The 21,071-nt window shown below is 34.2% G+C and overlaps 1 protein-coding gene across 1 annotated transcript in view; it reads left to right on the top strand.

Annotated features, from left to right (window-relative positions):
* The first annotated feature begins 7,276 nt into the window (after positions 1-7,276).
* Positions 7,277-21,071, top strand: part of LOC145292743 (uncharacterized) — a 37,659-nt gene continuing 23,864 nt past the window's right edge. The window contains exon 1 of the mRNA XM_080138779.1: positions 7,277-8,572. Within this exon, the coding sequence (XP_079994905.1) occupies positions 7,277-8,572 (1,296 nt within the window). The remainder of the gene's footprint in view (positions 8,573-21,071) is intronic.

Genomic DNA, 21,071 nt, shown 5'->3' with positions numbered 1-21,071 from the left:
TCCAATTATCCAATTATCCAAATGTCTATTTACTTGCTTACTCAAGTTAGATAATTAGGCAAAAGTGGGATAACCAAAATAGGTAATTATACACACACACATACATACATACATACATACATACATACATACATACTTACATACATATATATATATATATGTATATATATATTTATATATATTTATATATATATACATATATATACATATATATATATACATATATATAAACATATATATATGTATATATATATATATATATAGAGAGAGAGAGAGAGAGAGAGAGAGAGAGAGAGAGAGAGAGAGAAAGGGGGAGAATTCCACCTAACATGATTACTGATAGAACATATCTTACAGTTTGAAATATTTATTTATAAAAAAATAAAAACAGAAATGTACATTTGCCAAAATTAGGCACGAGGCCATTCAAAAGTGCGAGGAAAATAAGTATCGTTAGTTATATTTGTTCACAATAGCTGAAAATGTCTATCGTAGTTTTAACTAGAATCCCCAGACACCATAATACCACATTTACTCCAGGGGGGACGACCTACTTAAGATATCCCCAAATGGTTAAAAGAAAATTATTGTTCATTAACATAGAACAAATATTACAGTTTGAAATATTTATTTGCACAAAGTATAAATAATTTGCATTTTATCATTTGAACGAATTTGGCACAAGGTTATTCAAACGTGTCGTTGGTTATCCTTTGTCGCCATGACTAAAAATATTTTTCCTTATCTTAACTGGAACCATCAATTAGCATAATACCACATTTACCTCAGTGTCTGTTCCTACTTTATTTTTTTTCAAATCGTTCAACAATTTTATTGAATATAAATACCTTTATATATTGTGATCATAGCCTGAAGTCAAGGAATAAGTAAATAATTTGTTTTGTTTTTTGTTTTGTTTTGTTTATTTTTATTTATTTATTTTTTTTTCGTCCATTATTATCTCAAAAGTTAATTGATGGTTTTCTACTTGGCATGTGAACAGACGAGATTCTAAGATGTGATCGACTATGTAAACTTGACCGACGTAAGTTCTGAAGCTAACTGAGGGTCAAACATGTGTAGATATGTACATATTTATGCAGGCTCGCAGCGGGTGAAATAGTTGACTAAGAGAACGGAGACAACCCAAGAAATGGATTTCAAATAGTAACGTCTTTTTATGAGTATGAGATTACATGCGATGATTATAAGCCATTTGAGTCTTTGAAAAAGTAATGTCGCTGTTAATATGAAACTCCCATGTCAGTAGATTTTTTTATATCCATAGATGTATTGGCTTATAATTTTTAAGTAGGTGACTGTGTGGTCAACCACAAATGATATCAATCTCTTTCTCCATTTCTTTCTCTATCTCTCTTTGCATATATATATGAAATTTATTTTGGAGACCATTTTACACACGCACACACACACACACATACATGTGTGTGTGTGTGTGTGTGTGTGTGTGTGTGTGTGTGTGTGTGTGTGTGTGTGTGTGTGTAAAATGGTCTCCAAAATAAATTTCAAACTTTCACTTAAAAAAAACCTTTATATAAAAATATCTGAAGCGAGCTGAACAAGGCTTGAAACGCGTTATAAAAATATTTTTATATAAAAAATGATAAAACGCTGAAAAACCCATAATTGTTGATGGCTACACTATTTTAAATATACATTTTTTTCTCTCGTTAGATCTACACAACCATCACTTTTAATATATATAAAAATATATATATGTATACGTGTGTGTCTCTCTCTGTATACACACACACACACACATATATATATGCACACACACACACACGTGTATATATATGTATATATATATATATATATATATATATATATATATATATATCCCAACCGTCAACAGGGGTTTTCATATCATTTCCAAGCTCTTTCTATCTAGTTTAACAGCCATCCTGACAGTGGACACTAAGATCCCCTTCATATTATCGAAATGTGTCATTTTACGGGTTGGGTTGTTCTCGAACGCCTTTTTGATCGTCCTAGTCTTCACAACTCATGGTCTTCCTTTGCGAGGGCGATCTTTGAGGGTTTCCCCATTGGCTATACGGCATGCAACTCTATGCACCGTCATATGACTCACATTAAAGAGCTTCTCAATGTCTGTTATATTATGGGACGCATGCAATAGAGAAGCAATTCGAATTCTTTTTGCTTCCATTTTGATTGCGATATCAAATAATTGTACAGTAAATGCTAATATCACTTTATTAAAGCTCAAACTTTAATTTGTACTGCAGAAACAACAATTAGGTATGAAAATATTAGCAAATCCAAAATCCAAAATGCACATATAGAAATACCATTGCCTAAATATTTTTTTTTTTTTTAATTTTCCATTTTACTTTTTCTTATTCTTCTGGTAATATAATAAACTTACATATAACTTTTATTCCTCATCTGTCATTTAATAATCTATATATATCTATCTATCTATCTATATATATATATATATAAATATATATATATATATATATATACATATATATATATATATAAGGAGAGAAAGAGAGGGGCAGATTAGAGACTTTTCCTCGATTATTTGTTTAAAATTAAATTTGTTTCGACGATATACGTAAATAGAAACAATTTTTTTTCTTAGTCTTTTTTTTATCATGACATGAAATCGCTAGAAGAATAAACACTCTGTGCTCTTCAGCATTTTTTCTTTTTTTGTTTTGTTTTTTAATGTTCCAATCGAGAGGAACGCGTTTCATCGTTGCGGAATCATCAGTGTAAAGATAACTGACAGAGCCAGTCGCACAATTCGAACCTCGGAACAAGAGTCATCTTTAACTCAAATTCCGAACGCTCCAACAAATGAGGATAACTTCAACCGTTATATGACGTGATGAGAATTAAATGCTATTCATGTCAAGTAGCCGAACAATCGTTATATATGTTTATATATGAGGGAATTTGGATTTTAACACAAAAAATATCATTAGAAAAATTGAAAAAGTAAAAAAGGTATGATTAAGCTGTAGAAATCTGTTAATTTTAACAATGTTTGCTTTTGTATATATATATATATATATATATATATATATATATATATATATATATATATATATGTGTGTGTGTGTGTGTGTGTGTGTGTGTGTGTGTGTGTGTGTGTGTGTTGAGATATTCTTTATTTCCTTTTTATATATACCAATCCTTATTTAAGCAGCTCAATGTAATTACATATAATTACATTATATATATATATATATATATATATATATATATATACAGAGAAAGAGAGAGAGAGACAGAGAGACAGAGAGAGAGAGAATTATTTTATGTATCGACATACACTATTCGGAGATATGATAGCTTATGTATCGAGTTTTACTACTTACTTCAACTGTGTGAATACATGAGTAGAATTAGGCCGTAAGTTATGAAAATATATATGGCAATTAGGGGATAGGGTAGTTGTTGTGTATCCAACGTAACTATCTGTTTCAAGGTTATTATAGGACTTACACTCTCTCAAATCGAATTTAAACTTTTAGATGAAGTTGGTTCTTTCTTACGATTTTTGAGTTGGGGAAGCATTGTTTTACTACAAGGTTCTGGGTTTTAAATTTTTTATAGTAAATAATGAACCTAATTTTATTGTTGTTGTCAGTTGGGTATAAGTACCTATATATGATGTTTTTATGGCCTTTTCTTCTAATTTAAAGTTTGTTTGCATTTGATTGTAGCAGAATATGTTTATGGAATTCGGGTTGTAATGCTGTGTGATAATACTATTCATAATGGTATTTTCTTTTTTGAAGCATTGATTTTATTTGTTAGTCGACAATATAATTAGGAAATCCATTATTAATAAGGATTTCGGTCGTCTTATCCTGGAAAATTCACCAAGTACGACTTTCTCTCATTCAATGGCGCGTTTGACGCTTGATGCTGGTCAGGATTCTTGCGTGAAGCATATCTCGATGTTTTTCACCTATAGGAACTTGTTTCATCCGACAAGTGAGTCGTCTCTCAAGATGTTAGGCCTGACTAGTCGTAATCTGTCCGATCTTGTAATCTTGGTGATAATCATAATACTCGAGTCCAATAGCGCTTACATGTGTCGCACTTCGTTGGGTGATTTGGGCCGCAGTGTTAAAGTATCCTTTCAGTCATAAACGACTATTGGCTTCTTAATAGGGAACATCGTAGCCAGAATAGTCAGACGCCGAGATAAGGCATCTGTTTTAGTGAATTTTTTAAAATACATATATTGAACGCATTTCGTACCTTCATTCGTTAATTTCGCATGTATATGGTTCTATTGTTGGCATTCGTTTCCCTGGTATATTTCTGGTTAGAATCCTTTCTAGGAATATATCAGGTATTTAGGGACGAATAACGTGAAGGTTTTCAACATCTAAGTGAAAGTGCTTATGTGGAACAAACTGTGTTCGAACATGGCACACCAGGTGGCCATTCCGTATCGTTCACTACTTAGCCACTGTTATCTCTCAAGTTGTACTTTGAAAATATATAACAAGCGGGGGGGGGGGCTTGCTCGGCCGTAAAATACGCTTAAATATGATATTTTAATTTGTCCAGATTTCGTATATCTTATTATAAAGTCGTGATTTCAAAAGTAAAAATATTTAAGTGCCATCACTTAGAATCGAACCCGAAACTCAAAATACCAACGTGATGCATACAAACTGATTAAAAATTAAAAATAAACTAAGACGAATGCGCAAAATATTTAATGATTTTTTTTCTCAATTTTGACCGATTTTTGACCCCTTAAAAATAATTATAACCGACTAAACACTCATAAAAGAACAGTCCGTAAAAAATCCAACCATTTGAGGCCCCTAGCGCCGATCTACGATTTTTAGTTCCAAATGAGATAGAGTTTTAAAATATGGAGACAGACAGACAGACAGACTGACATATAGCCATATGTGAGACTTATCCTTTGATTAATATTAGACACCACCAAAAATGACCGAAAAAACAATCAAGTTGTTGTTTTTTAAAACGAAATTACATTTATTAAAATCCATTATTTCTGAGTAACTTTTTTTCCAGAAAGATAAACCCCTGAATTTTATTATATAGAAAGCAGAATAATGTAAACCTTTTTCTACTATTTTTAATTAAATTTTGAATGTTAAAATTTCCCCAGAAGTTAACAATTGACATTTTTTGTCTTGCACAAAAAACGTATATAAATAGTTAAAAAAAAAAAAAGAAAAGAAAAAAGAGTTTTTGAAAGAATTAATTTGTTTATTTCTTGTCTAATTAAGATTTAGGGTGATTTTCTATGAGAATATGCAAAAATATTATAATATAAGTACTTGGATTTCAAATAATTCTACTTATTCATACAGGCAACCAGTTACTTCGCATCAATTTGAGACAATGTTTACATTTGTACTTGATAAAAAGCAAACTACCGAAGACCAAACAGACCAAAAAAAAACTTATTTTTCAGAGACGAAAATTTCAATGTATTATTAACGCTGAGGCTGGCCAGTACCAGATGGATGACCATTTGTATGAGTTTGTTTTTAATGTGTATGTGTGTGGGAGTCAGGCTCCCCAAAATGGGGGGGGATTTAAAGCAGAATAAAAAATATTATTTCAGCGCGTTTGGTCCACTGTAGTCGAAAGGCGACAAACGTTTTCAAACGTGATCGAAAAACATGATATTTTTAACACAAAGGGCACAATATTTATCGATTATTTTTGCTTCGATTCTTCAAAACATTCCTTTTTTTAATAATGGTCATGCATTATTTGGCTCGCTAAAAAAAATTGTTAATTTATTTATCAAAGATTTTAAAATGGCTTTATTCGTATAAATATTTTTTAAAAAAATTTGTTGTTTTGCTTCACTTAAATTAATTATTTTACTTAATATATTCACTGAATTTCACACTTCAAAACTCCAAAGCGGAATAATAAAACACAATCGAATTTCTGATATTCAGACGTCAAAATAAGGTATGCAAACAAGTTTTTTTTGAATCTATAATACTGTCCCTTACAACAAGACAATATGTTTTGTTCAGTTTCAGATGATCATTTTAAGCATATTTGGAACCCCCTCAAAACAAGGGGTGTTTGTAAGCAAAATATATATATATATATATATATATATATATACATTAATATCGTTTATGAAAAATAAGTACACTGTTATAAAGTTCATTCTTCTCTTAATAATTGCTGAAAATTTCGTATTGATTGAATAATTACCTGATTTTTGGTAGATTTTTAAAAAGACGGTTCGTCAAAAAGTACTTACCTGCCCCCCCTCCGTTTTGGAGGTGCTAATTGATATCAGCTCAGCGACCTCGATGGTTTTTTTAAAGACTAACTCGTATAGAAAGTAGAAGTAATGCAGTTTTCTACGTAAGCGTGTCTATGCATTTGGTTTTTAAGCCTTCGCATGGGTACATAATCGCAAAAGTGTCTATTTTCTATGATGCCCTGGTTCCAATTTCCATCCTATTTAACAATATCTCTTTAACCGTCTACAAGTGAGCAGATTCTATTTCATCGGGGAATCTCGCCGAGACGGTGATCAGTTGTAAAGTTTCAAATATCATTTGTTTTTGTAGGCAATGTCTGCGTTTGCAGACCAATTAGTAAAAGAGAATTTAATTATTTCTAATTCAATTGACGTTTTGCTCATCGGATACTATTTCTAATTGCAATTTTCTTTCCTGTCGCCTTCCAATTTTTCTTTCGTTATTTAATGTCAGCCATATTTTTGTGTGATATTTGTTTCATTCCAGTTAATGTAAGTGAGCAATCACTGATGATGGTTTGTGCGAAACATTTTAGTAAATAATAATAATAATAATAATAATAATAATAATAATAATAATAATAATAATAATATACGATAACGTGATTTGAACCTACTATATCAAAGCTAAGATCGACAAGACACGAAAAAACAGCAAATGCAGACTCTGTAAACAAAGAGATAAAACAATAAACCACATAATAAGTGAATGCAACGAACTGACCCACAACGAATATAATAATAGACACGATCAGGTGAGAAAGGTAGTACACTCGGAACTTTGCAAATAACTGAATCTTAAACACTAAGACAAGTGATACAGGCACAAACCGGTAGCATTACTTGAAAATCATATCATTAACTTCGCGATGAACAATCACCTCATTGTCTCCAATACGAAGTTTCAGCATCCAAATCATCATCTGGTGACGTGTCACGGCGAACCAGATAGACTACATTTTGATACGCAAACGCTGGGTAAGCAATATGCGTGACTGCCGCGCTTACAGAGGTGCTGAAACAGGAAATACCCATGGATCGGATCATGTCTTTGTTAGAGCCAAGCTCACAATGCGACTAAAGGCCAACAAACACGTTTCCCATCAAAAACGTCTTGATATCACAAAGCTGAAAGTGGACGACACTGCGACTCAGTTTCGACTGGACCTACGCAACCGATTCAATGGTTTACAACCAGAAGAATCGGTGGAAGATATATGGAAAGCACTCAAAAAGGACGTCACTGAAGCAGCGGCCAACACCGTGGGTTTCACAAAGTGTCGTCAAAAGGACTGGATCTCAAGTCGAACGGTGAAATTGGGTGAGGAGGCTAAACGTGCCAGACTCAACGGAGATGCCAACTATCGTCGCCTTCGCCGAGAAACAACGCATTCTGCCCGCAACGACCGCAATGTTTACTGGCACAATATCGCAACTGACATGGAACATGCGGCCTCGGTAGGGGACTCCCGCAAGTTATATCAACTATTGAAGTCCAGCACACAGACGAGGTCATCCGTGAGCGAATCCATCCACAACAGTGGAGGTGAAATCATTACTGAGCTAAACGCACGATTGGATCGGTGGCACGAGCACTTCCGTGAATTCCTGAACCACCAGCCTCCACCTACAATACCAGGTCAAAACACCCCCACTGCTGCAGATCTCTACGATTACTCGTCGGATACCCCCAGCCATGAAGAAATCAGAGCCGTCATTGCCAAGTTGAAGAATAACAAAGCTCCAGGCGAGGACGGTATCCCGGCTGAGGTCTACAAGACCGGAATCGATGAATTAACCCCTCGCCTACACCAGCTGATTTCTGAGATTTGGAATAGTGGGGAGATTCCCCAAGATTGGAGTGACGCCATTCTTCTTCCCTTTTTGAAGAAGGGTGACAAACGGACATGTAGTAACTACAGAGGCATCAGCCTTATAGATGTCGCTGCCAAAGTCTTCACTATCCTCATTCTGAGACGGTTTCAATATGAAAGGGACAGAAGGACTCGTCCTAACCAATGCGGATTCCGACCTGGCCGCAGATGCGTCGACCAAATATTCACGCTGAGGCGAGCCTTGGAACAGCGCTGGTGCTACCAACAGCGTACAATCGTATGCTTTATCGACTTCGCTGCCGCTTTTGACTCGGTCGACCGCGGTACCCTGTGGAGAGTGATGGAAGCAGATTGTATCTCCCCGAAGCTACTCAACTTGATCAAGGCCTACTACCATCGGACTCGCACGCGTGTCCGCTGTTATGGCCAGGACTCCTCTTTCTTCAACGTCAGCAGTGGTGTCCGCCAGGGATGCGCGCTCTCGCCCACCCTTTTCAATTACGCTATTGATTGGATCATGGAGCAGGCGCTGCCTGGGTATCCTGGCGTCGTGGTGGGGCGTAACTTTCATCTCACCGATTTGAACTACGCGGACGATATTGCGGTTCTCGGGGAGATGGTGCTGAACCGAATCCAGGAGAAGGCAGCTGCCATCGGCATGAGAATCAACGCCAGCAAGACGAAGATTCTATCGGCTGGCATCCCCCAAGCAGAAAGATCCTCCGTCACTCTCAACGGGGAAACCCTCGAGGAGACAGATAGCTTCAAATACCTGGGCTGCACGTTCATTGGTACCGGTCAAGGCATGAATGAGATTGAAACGCGCATTAATGCCGCACGAGCTGCCTTTTGTCGACTCCAAAGGCGATTATGGTCACGGCCTGAAATACGTCTGAGGACAAAAATACGAATCTACCAGGCCCTCGTCCGCTCAATACTTTTGTATGGATGTGAGACCTGGCCCATACGGAAAGCGGATCTGCGACGCGTAGAAGTTTTCGACCACTACAATCTCCGCCGCATTCTCCATGTCCGTCCCTTGGATTTCGTCGCCAACAAAGAAGTCCGGCGTCGCTGCAATCTCCAGGCAATTACTGACCTACTGCGGGCCTTCGATGGTTCGGCCATGCCTCTCGCCGTGATGCAGGGGTCTTTATCCACGAGGCTATCTCCACACGTCCTCTACCCGGCTGGAAAAAACGTGTCGGTGGCCAGCTAAGAACGTGGCTCGGGACTATCAAAACCGACGCTGAACTTATTTCGGGCCCGCTCATCTATAGCCTGAAGAGCTGAAAGGGATATGGAAGATGAAGAAAGTCAAAATAACACCAATAATCGTAGGAGCACTAGAAACAATCCCGAAAAACTTTGAAAAAAAAAATGTGAGAAACTGGAATCAGGGGAGGAAATCTGGGAAAGTACAAAGGATAGTAATAATGAAAACAGATGAAATCTGATACGGAAACCCACGGAACTACAAACGCTAAGCGGCTATAGGGAAACAGTTACAGAAGTAAAAGAAAAAGATAGAAAAACACCACATGGCACCAAGAAAACTGAAACCGCAAATGTGTACGTTAACAACGCCCCTTCCCCAAAAAATAATGGCAGTCTGCATAGATCGGCGCCACATCAAATAGTCATGAGAGGTTTAGGAGGATTGAAAGACCGAGAAGATAAAGCACTAACTAGACCACTAGAGAAGTGCGAAGAGGATTGGGACCTTATGGAGGTTTATTTGAACTCAAATTCCAGTGAAGATCAATGGTCGTTGCCAGCGATAAGCCAATGACAAGCGGCTGTAGTGATAACACAAACACATTTTCATTTTATCAAAAGAGCTGGAGAGTACTAGAAATCTGGGAGACTTATTCTCGCCCAGACTACAAGGAACACCACCAGTTGTTGTCACTGATGTGAGATCACTTAGTGAATGCAAATATTGATAAGAAGAAAAATAAGAAGAAGTAGGAGTTGGAGGAGGGGCGGAGGAGGAGAGAGGAAGAGGAGGGGGGCAATACCAAAAAACTAGGCGGGCTTGGAATCAGATGGATGGCTGGGAAGATACAACAGATGACAGTAATAAAAACGACTCAAATACTCTTGAGTGCAGAGATTAATACACATGATCCGCGGACACAAACCGGGCATACAGAAAATACTACTGAGGTAAAACACAAAAAAAAACTCTTGGGATCATGAAAACTGAAATTGTATAATTACATAATTGTAAGTAAGTCCTCACTCCCCACCTCATTTTTTTCTTCGTCGCCATAAACTGATGCCGTACCAATTAAAAAAGGAGGGTGAAGGAAGATGGAAAGACCGAGGAGACAAAGCATTAACCGGACCTGAATGAATGCGATGGGGGACTGGGGCCTTGGCGAGGTTTATTGCCACCCATATCCCCGTGAAGACCAATGGGCTCACTACTAATGAGAAATCAATGACAGACGACTGTTGCAATAACACAAATTAATTTGCAAAGGTTGTCGAAAATGTGGGCGTATTGGGACTATGGGGAGACTGGTTGTCACTCAGACTCCAGGGAAAACCACAAGGTGTTTTCAAGAGAATTCTCAGATGATGGCCTGTGTGAAAGCTCACAGTTACACACTAGAAACATGAATATGACTACGAAAAGGGCATTTGAAAAGAGAAACGAAATCACTATTGACAGTTGTAGAAAATAATGCGATTAGAGCAAACTACATAAATGGCAATATTTACAACATAAAAGCAGCAAATATAAGTCTGTTGGTAAAAAAAACAAATCTTGCCTCCGATCGCCGGGCTTGGGCCGCAGCGATACGAGATGTGCATCTTCATGAAGCCGACTCAACTCCTCCAGGGTGAATGTCGTTTCAAGTACAAGTAAGTATTACTTGAAAATGGAAATCATAAAACCCTACGGAACAAGGAGGTGCAAACGAATAAAATTTCACCGTTCCAGCATATTACAAGGTAAGCATCAAGTAGAGAGAGAAGTGGAGTAAATACACGAAACTGCCCAAAGAGCTGAAAGGGATATGGAAGATGAAGAAAGTCAAAATAACACCAATAATCGTAGGAGCACTAGAAACAATCCCGAAAAACTTTGAAAAAAAAAATGTGAGAAACTGGAATCAGGGGAGGAAATCTGGGAAAGTACAAAGGATAGTAATAATGAAAACAGATGAAATCTGATACGGAAACCCACGGAACTACAAACGCTAAGCGGCTATAGGGAAACAGTTACAGAAGTAAAAGAAAAAGATAGAAAAACACCACATGGCACCAAGAAAACTGAAACCGCAAATGTGTACGTTAACAACGCCCCTTCCCCAAAAAATAATGGCAGTCTGCATAGATCGGCGCCACATCAAATAGTCATGAGAGGTTTAGGAGGATTGAAAGACCGAGAAGATAAAGCACTAACTAGACCACTAGAGAAGTGCGAAGAGGATTGGGACCTTATGGAGGTTTATTTGAACTCAAATTCCAGTGAAGATCAATGGTCGTTGCCAGCGATAAGCCAATGACAAGCGGCTGTAGTGATAACACAAACACATTTTCATTTTATCAAAAGAGCTGGAGAGTACTAGAAATCTGGGAGACTTATTCTCGCCCAGACTACAAGGAACACCACCAGTTGTTGTCACTGATGTGAGATCACTTAGTGAATGCAAATATTGATAAGAAGAAAAATAAGAAGAAGTAGGAGTTGGAGGAGGGGCGGAGGAGGAGAGAGGAAGAGGAGGGGGGCAATACCAAAAAACTAGGCGGGCTTGGAATCAGATGGATGGCTGGGAAGATACAACAGATGACAGTAATAAAAACGACTCAAATACTCTTGAGTGCAGAGATTAATACACATGATCCGCGGACACAAACCGGGCATACAGAAAATACTACTGAGGTAAAACACAAAAAAAAACTCTTGGGATCATGAAAACTGAAATTGTATAATTACATAATTGTAAGTAAGTCCTCACTCCCCACCTCATTTTTTTCTTCGTCGCCATAAACTGATGCCGTACCAATTAAAAAAGGAGGGTGAAGGAAGATGGAAAGACCGAGGAGACAAAGCATTAACCGGACCTGAATGAATGCGATGGGGGACTGGGGCCTTGGCGAGGTTTATTGCCACCCATATCCCCGTGAAGACCAATGGGCTCACTACTAATGAGAAATCAATGACAGACGACTGTTGCAATAACACAAATTAATTTGCAAAGGTTGTCGAAAATGTGGGCGTATTGGGACTATGGGGAGACTGGTTGTCACTCAGACTCCAGGGAAAACCACAAGGTGTTTTCAAGAGAATTCTCAGATGATGGCCTGTGTGAAAGCTCACAGTTACACACTAGAAACATGAATATGACTACGAAAAGGGCATTTGAAAAGAGAAACGAAATCACTATTGACAGTTGTAGAAAATAATGCGATTAGAGCAAACTACATAAATGGCAATATTTACAACATAAAAGCAGCAAATATAAGTCTGTTGGTAAAAAAAACAAATACATAACAATCGAATGCAGCAAGCTGTCAATATATATATATATATATATATATATATATATATATATATATATATATATATATATAATTGGGGTCGATAATGTAGTCCAGTAGTAACTGTGTAAATAACTGCACTTTTAACACATCAAAATTATTGAAAAAAAAATGTGTTTCTTTTTACAATCTAAACTACAAAAGGCAGATACTTATCTAATTTAGAAGACCAGTGTCCATTCATTGTTTGATGGCAAGTCATTATTCCTTACAGTTTCTTTTGTTCGTTCCATATAGTCATTCTTCTCTGTTTCTTTGCAGTGTTCTTTCACACTACTGATAGCCATTCTTTTTATCTTTTTCCAATTTCCGTTTGTTCTTTTCTGTCAGCCATTCATTCTTGTCTCGTTTCCATTTTCTTTCTGTCTATACTGCCAACGATTCTATCTTGTCTTCTTGCGAACTTATCATTGCCTAGGCAGTCACTTTTGTGGAATTCTATGTAACTTGAGTAAGTAGCTTGTCGGTATTTCCTCTATTCGTATGTACAAAAAATCGTTATCCTAATCCAATAACTTCATTCTTCGTTTTGCTGTGTCCGAAAGCCTGTGAAAATGCAAACTAGAGCAAATAGTTGCATACAAAAATAGCAAAGATATTTTTTGTCTTTAATATATATGCTGTATTACATTTAACTAACACTGTGGGGCCATTCGATAAGACTGAAAGCTTCGGATCCACAAACCGTTCAGTGTGGATTCCGGATCGTGACATATATTTTCAACTTCAGAAAGATTTGTCATACGAAAGAAAACACCTATCCTTTCAGTAATTAAGTCGTCAACCCATAGGAAAGTAGGGGCCAATAACATTTAATTTTTAAAGTTTACATACCAAAGCCGACAAGTCACAAGCCTCAATCATTGTTGTGGCCTTGCAGGTCGATAATTATCAAAATAAATATTGTTGTAATTCCATTTATTCTTGAAATGGTTAGCCTATCTTACTCATAACAACTCTTTTGAAGCTTAAGAAATCAGTATCTTATTCTCTTTGGGTTGACTTCTTTTCTCTTTTTCTTTTCGATGTTCACATCTGACAAATTACTTGTGGGATGTGACTCGATTACGAAACCACACACAACGTCTATTAATCTTTCCGTAGTTTTGTCGTTTACACTCTCGGAATATCTTGTGCTGATTTGGTTTAAGTATCTCTTGTGGATACATTTGGTCCTTACACCACATATATTCCCAATTCTTCTATCTATAAACCCTGATATTCTGCAATAACTTCTTATTCTTAAACATTCGTAAAAGAACCTTTGCGGTTTGCAAATGTCATTTCCTGGCATTTATCTTTGGTTCGGTTTCTGATGTTTTGGTAACAGTTTGTCGAAACTAGTCTTTATATTTATTACAAACAAAAATTCCGCTGGTGAAATACAAGATGGAACATTTTTCATAGAGGTCATTCAATACACTTGTAAGCAATCCTTTATAGCTTCCTCCGTGGGAGTATCCCTCGCTTTTGTGCGCTCTTTTAAAGAACATCAAAAAGAGTGGAGACGCCCATTAACCTTAGTCTTCAAAAGATCAAGGTTACAACTAGGAAGAAAACAAAAGACAGGAAAAGAGTCCTACAAGCCTGTGATTCTTGGAAAGAAGCTACAGGGCAAATCGAAATCGTCCTCTTTAGCTATCAAATTTTTGACTTTCAGAAAATTTAAAATGGTAGAGTTATGGAAGTTTTTGGAGAGATTCTGGATTTGCGCAGATGGTATTTTAGCCCTTGAGAAATTTTGAAATGCGATAACATATCATTCTTTTTGCTTTACGTATACTCTCGATGAAGACAATTCGCTATTTTTAACTTTTGGTTTACACCCGCATGTATTCGAACCTACTGGATTCTGTTGATCGTTTTTACAGACGCAAACAAAAGATTTTGCTTCGTTTTGATGATTGACTGTGAATTCAGTTTCAACTACAATCTCGCAATAATTTTATTGCATTTACAAAACACACAGAAAAATCTTGTGTTCAATTTTTTTTCAATTCTTTTTAATTATTTTTCATTCTTTTTCAATTCTTTCTAAAATTCTATTTCAATATTTTTCAATTCTTTTTTAAATTTAAAAAAATTCTTTTTGAATTCTTTTTAATTGTTTTTAATTCTTTTTTAATTCTTTTTTAATTCTTTTTAATTCTTTTTTATTTTTTTTCAATTCTTTTTCAATTCTTTTTCATTTCTTTTTTAATTCTTTTTTAATTTCCTTTCAATCCTTTTTTAATTCTTTTTAAACTCTTTCTCAATTCTTTTTTCAATTCGTTTTCAAATATTTTTCATTTCTTTTTCAATTCTTTTCCAATTCTTTTTCATTTCTTTTTTAATTCTTTTTCCAATTTTTGTAATTCTTTTTGGAATTCTTTTTCATTTCTTTTTAAATCCTTTTTATTTCTTTTTCAATTCTTTTTGAATACTTTTTCAATTCTGCTTAAACTCTTCTACAACACTTTTCCAATTCTTTTACAATGCTTTTTTTAATTCTTTCTCAATTTCTTTTAAATTCTTTTTCTATTTTTTCTATTCTTTTCAATTCTGTTTCAATTATTTGTGATGCTTTTTAGGGTTCTTCTTAATCATTTTTTAATTCTTTTCAGTTTTTTAAATTCGTTTTCAATCCTTTTTGAAATTCTGTTTTAATAATTTTCCAATTTTTTTCAATTCATTTTCATTTTTTAATTCTTTTTTCATTCTGTTTCAATTTGTTTTCAATTACTTTTTAATTCTTTTTCAATTTTTTAATTCTTTTTTATTTCTATTTCAATTCTTTTTCAATTTTCTTTCAATTCAATTTTAATTCTTTTTGATTTTTTTTTCAATTCCTTTTTAACTCTTTTTCAATTCCTTTTCAATTCTTTTTTATGCTTTCTAATTCTTTTTTTTATTTTTTTTTAATTCGGTTTCGATTCTTTTTCAATTCTTATTCAATGTTTAAAAACTTCTTTATTTAATTCTTTTTCACTTTTTTTCATTTCTTTTTCATTTCTTTTCCAATTCTGTTCTTATTTTTCAATTCTGTTTGAATTTTTTTTTCAAATCTTTTTCAATATTTTTACAAATTCGTTTTTATTTCTTTTTCAATTGTTTGAATTCTTTTTAAAAAAATTTTCATTTCTTTTTTTAATTTTTTTCTTTTAATTCTTTTTCATTGTTTTTTCAATTTTCTTTTCAATTTTTGTCATTCTTTTTCTTTTGTTTGGTTTTAATTCTTTTTTAAACTTTTTAATTATTTTGATTTTCTTTTATTCTTTTTTAATTCTTTTTTATTTCTTTTTCTACTTTTTCACATTTCTATTCAATTCTTATTTCAATTTTCTCAATTCTTTTTACAATTCTTTTTAATTTCTTTTTCAATTCTTTTTCAATTCATTTTCATTTCTTTTTCAATTCTTTTTACAATTTTTTCCAATTCATTTTTGTTTGTTTTCAATCCTTTTTTAAAACTTTTTCAATTCTTTTTTCCAGTTCATTTTTCAATTCTTTTACAGCACTTTTTTAAAAATTCTTTTTAATTCTTTTCATTTTTCGAAAAATTCTTTTTTGATTATTTTCAATTTTTTAAATTCTGTTTTAATTCTTTTTCAATTTTTTAACTTCTGTTTTAATTCTTTTTTTATTCTTTTTTCTATTTTATTTTAATATTTACAATTATTTTTTCAATTCTTTTTTTCAATTCTTTTTCAATTCTTAATCAATTCCGCTTCTAATTCTTTTTATTCTTTTTCAATTCTGTTTTTTTTTCATTTCTTTTTCAATTCTTTTACAATTTTTTTTTAATTCCCTTTCAATATTTTATCAATTCTTTTTCAATTTAATTTGAATTCTTTTTCAATTCTTTTTAAATTTCTTTTTTTCTAACTTTTTAAAAAATTTTTAATTCTTTTTTAAATTTTGTTTTTGTTTTTTAATTCATTTTCATTTTTTAACTTATTTTATTAATTTTTAAGATTTTTAAAAAATCTTTTTCAATTCTTTTTCACTTATTTTTATATTTTTTTTATTGTTTTTATAACTTTTTATTTATTCTTTTCCAATTTTTTATTCTTTTGTAATTTTAATTCTTTTTCAATTTTTTTGAACTCTGTTTCCTTTTTTTTCTTTTTCAATTATTTTGCAATTTTTTAAGTTCTTTTTGATTGTTTTTTTTATTTTTTTTCAAATCTTTTTATTCGTCCTTTTTTAATTATTACTTAATTCTATTTCAATTTTATTTTCAATTCTTTTTATAATTCCTTTTCTTTTTGTTCAATTCTTTTTCTATTGCTTTTTAATTTATTTATTCTTTTCCGTTTCTTTTTAACTCTTGCTTAATTCTTTTTCGTTTTGCTTGCCGATTTTCCAACATTCTTTCTGTACAACATATATGCCTACAAAAATTGTTTACAACATATATGCCTACAACATTTTTACAACATATATGCCTACAAAATTTTTACAACATATATGCCTACAAAACAAATTTTCTTTAAACATATATGCCTAAAAAAACAAATTTTCTGTACAACTTATAAGTCTACAAAACAGTGTTTTACAAGATATATGCTTACAGAACAAATTTTCGTTACAGCATATATGCCTACAAAACAATGTTTTACAATATATATGCCTACAAAACAATGTTTTACAATATATATGCCTACAAAACAAATTTTCTTCACAACATATATACCTACAAATAAAATATATATATATATATATATATATATATATATATATATATGAAGATATTAACCAATGCTTTACACAATACAATAATAGCTTCACTTCAATAACTGCAATTTATGATTTAATAATAAACTGATTGCGCTCACATTTTTAAACGTTGATTTGAAGGTTAGTACTTTATCTAAATTATATTTATTTTTATTAATTATGTCATCCACGTGGAGACTTATTTAATCATGTCTTAAATAGATTGAAATACGCTGACATTGTCAGTTTTTATGCTCTCTTTTATTTTTATTTCAATTGCTGCATATTGTAGCAAGTTCTTTTCTACTGAGTTTAAACGGTTTGAACCAGATGTGAACAGAGAAAGCGGAAGTATAAATCATGTGGCCCGTCATGTTTAAGTTCAAATAACATCGTATTTTTGTATATTAGAATGGGGATTGTGTTGTTTTTTTTTTTACATGAAAGTCACCACTTATCAAGGCCCGGAGGCCACTCGGGGATAAGGGACAGTATCGTAGTAATAGTTATTAATGGTTTATCAGGAACTTATTTATGTTGGACTTGAAGACATCCAAGTTGTAGTCAGGTGGGAAACAGGCAAACGGAAGAGTTCCACAAGCGTGCACTTCTAAGAAAGAAGCTTTGTTCATGAAATCTAGGTTTTGATTTAAGCGCAGATAAAGTGTGAGGAAAATTACTGACAGTGGTTTCAGCTAGACGGGTGTTTTTCGTGAAAGATTGGAGAGGGGGGACCAGAGATTGGAGCTCAGACGAGCACTTTCCGTGGAAATAACGATAAAACAACGACAGACTCGCAACGTCCCTTCTATGGGAGAGAGGTTGTAGGAAAGAGAAAAGGGCACCCCCCACTAGATATCGAAGTCTATTCTGTACTCTGTCAAGGCAGGATAGGCTGTTTTTAGCAGCTCCTACCCAGATATGTCAGCAGTACTCCATCCTTGCAGGCCTTTTTTTCTCTTTTCTGATTTATTTATTTCTTATATAAAGAATGTATTAGTGTTTCACATACGTAATGATGTATGATGTGATATAGAGGTTTGATAAAAAACATGCGTTACGTTTTTGTTGAGATTGTAAATGGGAGGAGCATTTAGTAAGCAGAAATCAAAATAAAGTAATATGGATTAACTAACCCGAGATTTTAGTTCAATTGTGGATTGGAAATAGCTTTAAATGACCAAGTGGACATCGACAGTAATGATAATGATTTTCTTTGTGAAGGATGGAAGGAACCAAATAGTTTCAAATAAACATATGTCTGGAAATTCCGAGTGCAATAATCCGAGTGCAACAATCCGAGTGCAATACTCCGAGTGCAACTCCGAGTGCAACAATCCGAGTGGATGTTTCAAGAGCAATGAATTGGAATAGATCTACAGCATAAATACACACTCACTAACCCTAACCCTAACCCATTAGAAGATCGCGCAATTTTAGTTTTACGGCATCATAAACTGACTTTTTTTAAATTTGTGGTCACATTTCAAGTGCATAATTCTCATAATTTTTTATTGTTGTTTTATAAAATAGTTTAAGTTTAAAAACGGTTGTTTCTTTTTATCTAAATTCGCTATTTCAAATGGAAGTATTTTTTTTTATCGAATGTTCACGTTTTGATTTGGTTATTTTCACTTCATTTGAAAAAAAATATCCACATTTTTAATTTATTCTGAAGCAAATTTTAATCAAGAACATAAGGCAGTCACGAGATTGCATGCGTCAATCTGACAACGTAAGGATGGATCGAATTTTATCTGGGTCTTATTTATCCATATTGGTTGAAATATTCTCGAAGTTATGCCATGGAAATCTTAATAATACAAAGAATTATTCATCTGATCCAGGTGAATTTTTGCATTATGGTTATTATTATCAAAGAACATCAGATCCATAAATCAAAATCCGAAGTTGAAAGTCCGTCAAAATTTAGACCTTAACTGAACTTCTAAAAATCAGGGGAAAATGTCAAGTATCGTAAGAAGTCAAGGCGCGATGATCAGAACCGAAATTATTACCAAAAGTCTTACTTCAACTTCTTCCGTGATGTCGATCTCAACCATTAACTTATATATCCCAAAATTAAATCATGACTGATATTTTAACAACGTTTGGTGACGATTCATCCACGATGTAGACACTAGGCTGTACATTTTTTTTTTTACATGGAAGTCCCCACTTATCAAGGCCTGGAAGCCACTCGGGGATAAGGGTTATTGCGTGTACAGTGATCAATGGGATAGTATCGTAGTAATCGTTAGTATTAGAGATTTTATAAAGTATCTTACTTAAGGGGGCGGGTCATGGAATCTACGTTTTGGTTTGGCACAGTTAAAGAGTGGGGAAATTTTTTACAGTGGTTTAAGCTAGACGGGTGTTTATCGTGAAAGATTGGTGATGGGGGATCAGAGATTGGAGCTCAGACGAGCAATTGCCATGGAAGTAACGCTAAAACAAAGACAGGCTCGCAACGTCTCTTCTGTGGGAGAGAGGTTGCAGGGAAGAGAAAAGGACATCCTCACTAAGCCACGAAGTCTATTTTGTACTCTGTCAAGGCACGATAGGCTGTTTTTAGCAGCTCTTGCCCAGATGTAGCAGCAGTACTCCATCCTTGGACGTACTTGGCTTTTATATAGACAGAGAATTGCATCAGCAGTGAGATATCTTCAGGAGCGGTAGAAGGATGCTACCATTTTTCCAGCGACCTTGGCAACAGACTTGATGTACGTGTTTCATTTCAGGTCAGGAGTAAAGGTCCATCCCAGAAGCTTATCAAAACATGGAGCCTCCCCTACCACGAGAGCCATCAATTTCAATTGATGCCAGATGCGGATCAGCGCGTTGATGATGTAAAGATAAACTCAGCGGAAAACAGAACCTTCGCTTGTCGAGGGTAGCAAAGCAATTTATAAATAAACGCTTGAACAATTTTAGCTAAATATAATTTTATACTAATGAGTGACGACTTACTAAGACTAAAACTACGCGATGATAAGAATTAATGGGATTATCAGCTGATGATCAATATTAGTAATGATAGGTCGGAAAGGCAGAATTTGAATAATTAAAAGACGGCCCGAGAAGTATTTGTTGACATTAGATTTGAAAACGACCAAGTTTTAGTCTACGCGAAAGCCGTCCCTTGCTAATGTGCTTCACAGATGAAATGGAAGGCTTTTGATTATGATATGTCGCACGAAAGTGATATGCTTGAAGTAGCTGGATAGTCTTGGTTCCAGTACCCGAGTAATAATCTAATAAATCAATTTACTGAACGGGTGTTCGTGGTTGAAGCTGGTAATATCCTTAAGCAGGAGGCTTTCGGTGTATCTTTTAATGTCTCTCTCAATTTGCTCTATCAATCTGTAATTATGGCTTAACTAGCGAATTATATTGCCATCCAGATTTTTTCATATTCCTTAAATCAGGTAAGAAATTCTGTTCATGAAAAGTTTTATGTGCATAGGTGAGAATGTAAGATCTTTGCAGTTGTAGTAAGAGATGGGTTTCGGTTGTTAATGATTTACCGGAAGAAAACATAAATTGAAGCTCAGCCGAAAACTTTCCATGTACATAATGATAGAGAAGAAAAAGACTAGTCACATCTCTACTCTGAGAAAATGACTGTATAAAGTACTGTGACCATTCTGAGTGCAACCGTGCTCAGAATCCAAAGCATAATATTTTAGCTG

The sequence above is a fragment of the Euprymna scolopes genome, chromosome 14, assembly GCF_053919585.1.
Source record: "Euprymna scolopes isolate OS-2025 chromosome 14, ASM5391958v1, whole genome shotgun sequence".
NCBI lineage: Eukaryota > Metazoa > Mollusca > Cephalopoda > Sepiida > Sepiolidae > Euprymna > Euprymna scolopes.
This window is presented reverse-complemented; position numbering and strand designations above follow the sequence as displayed.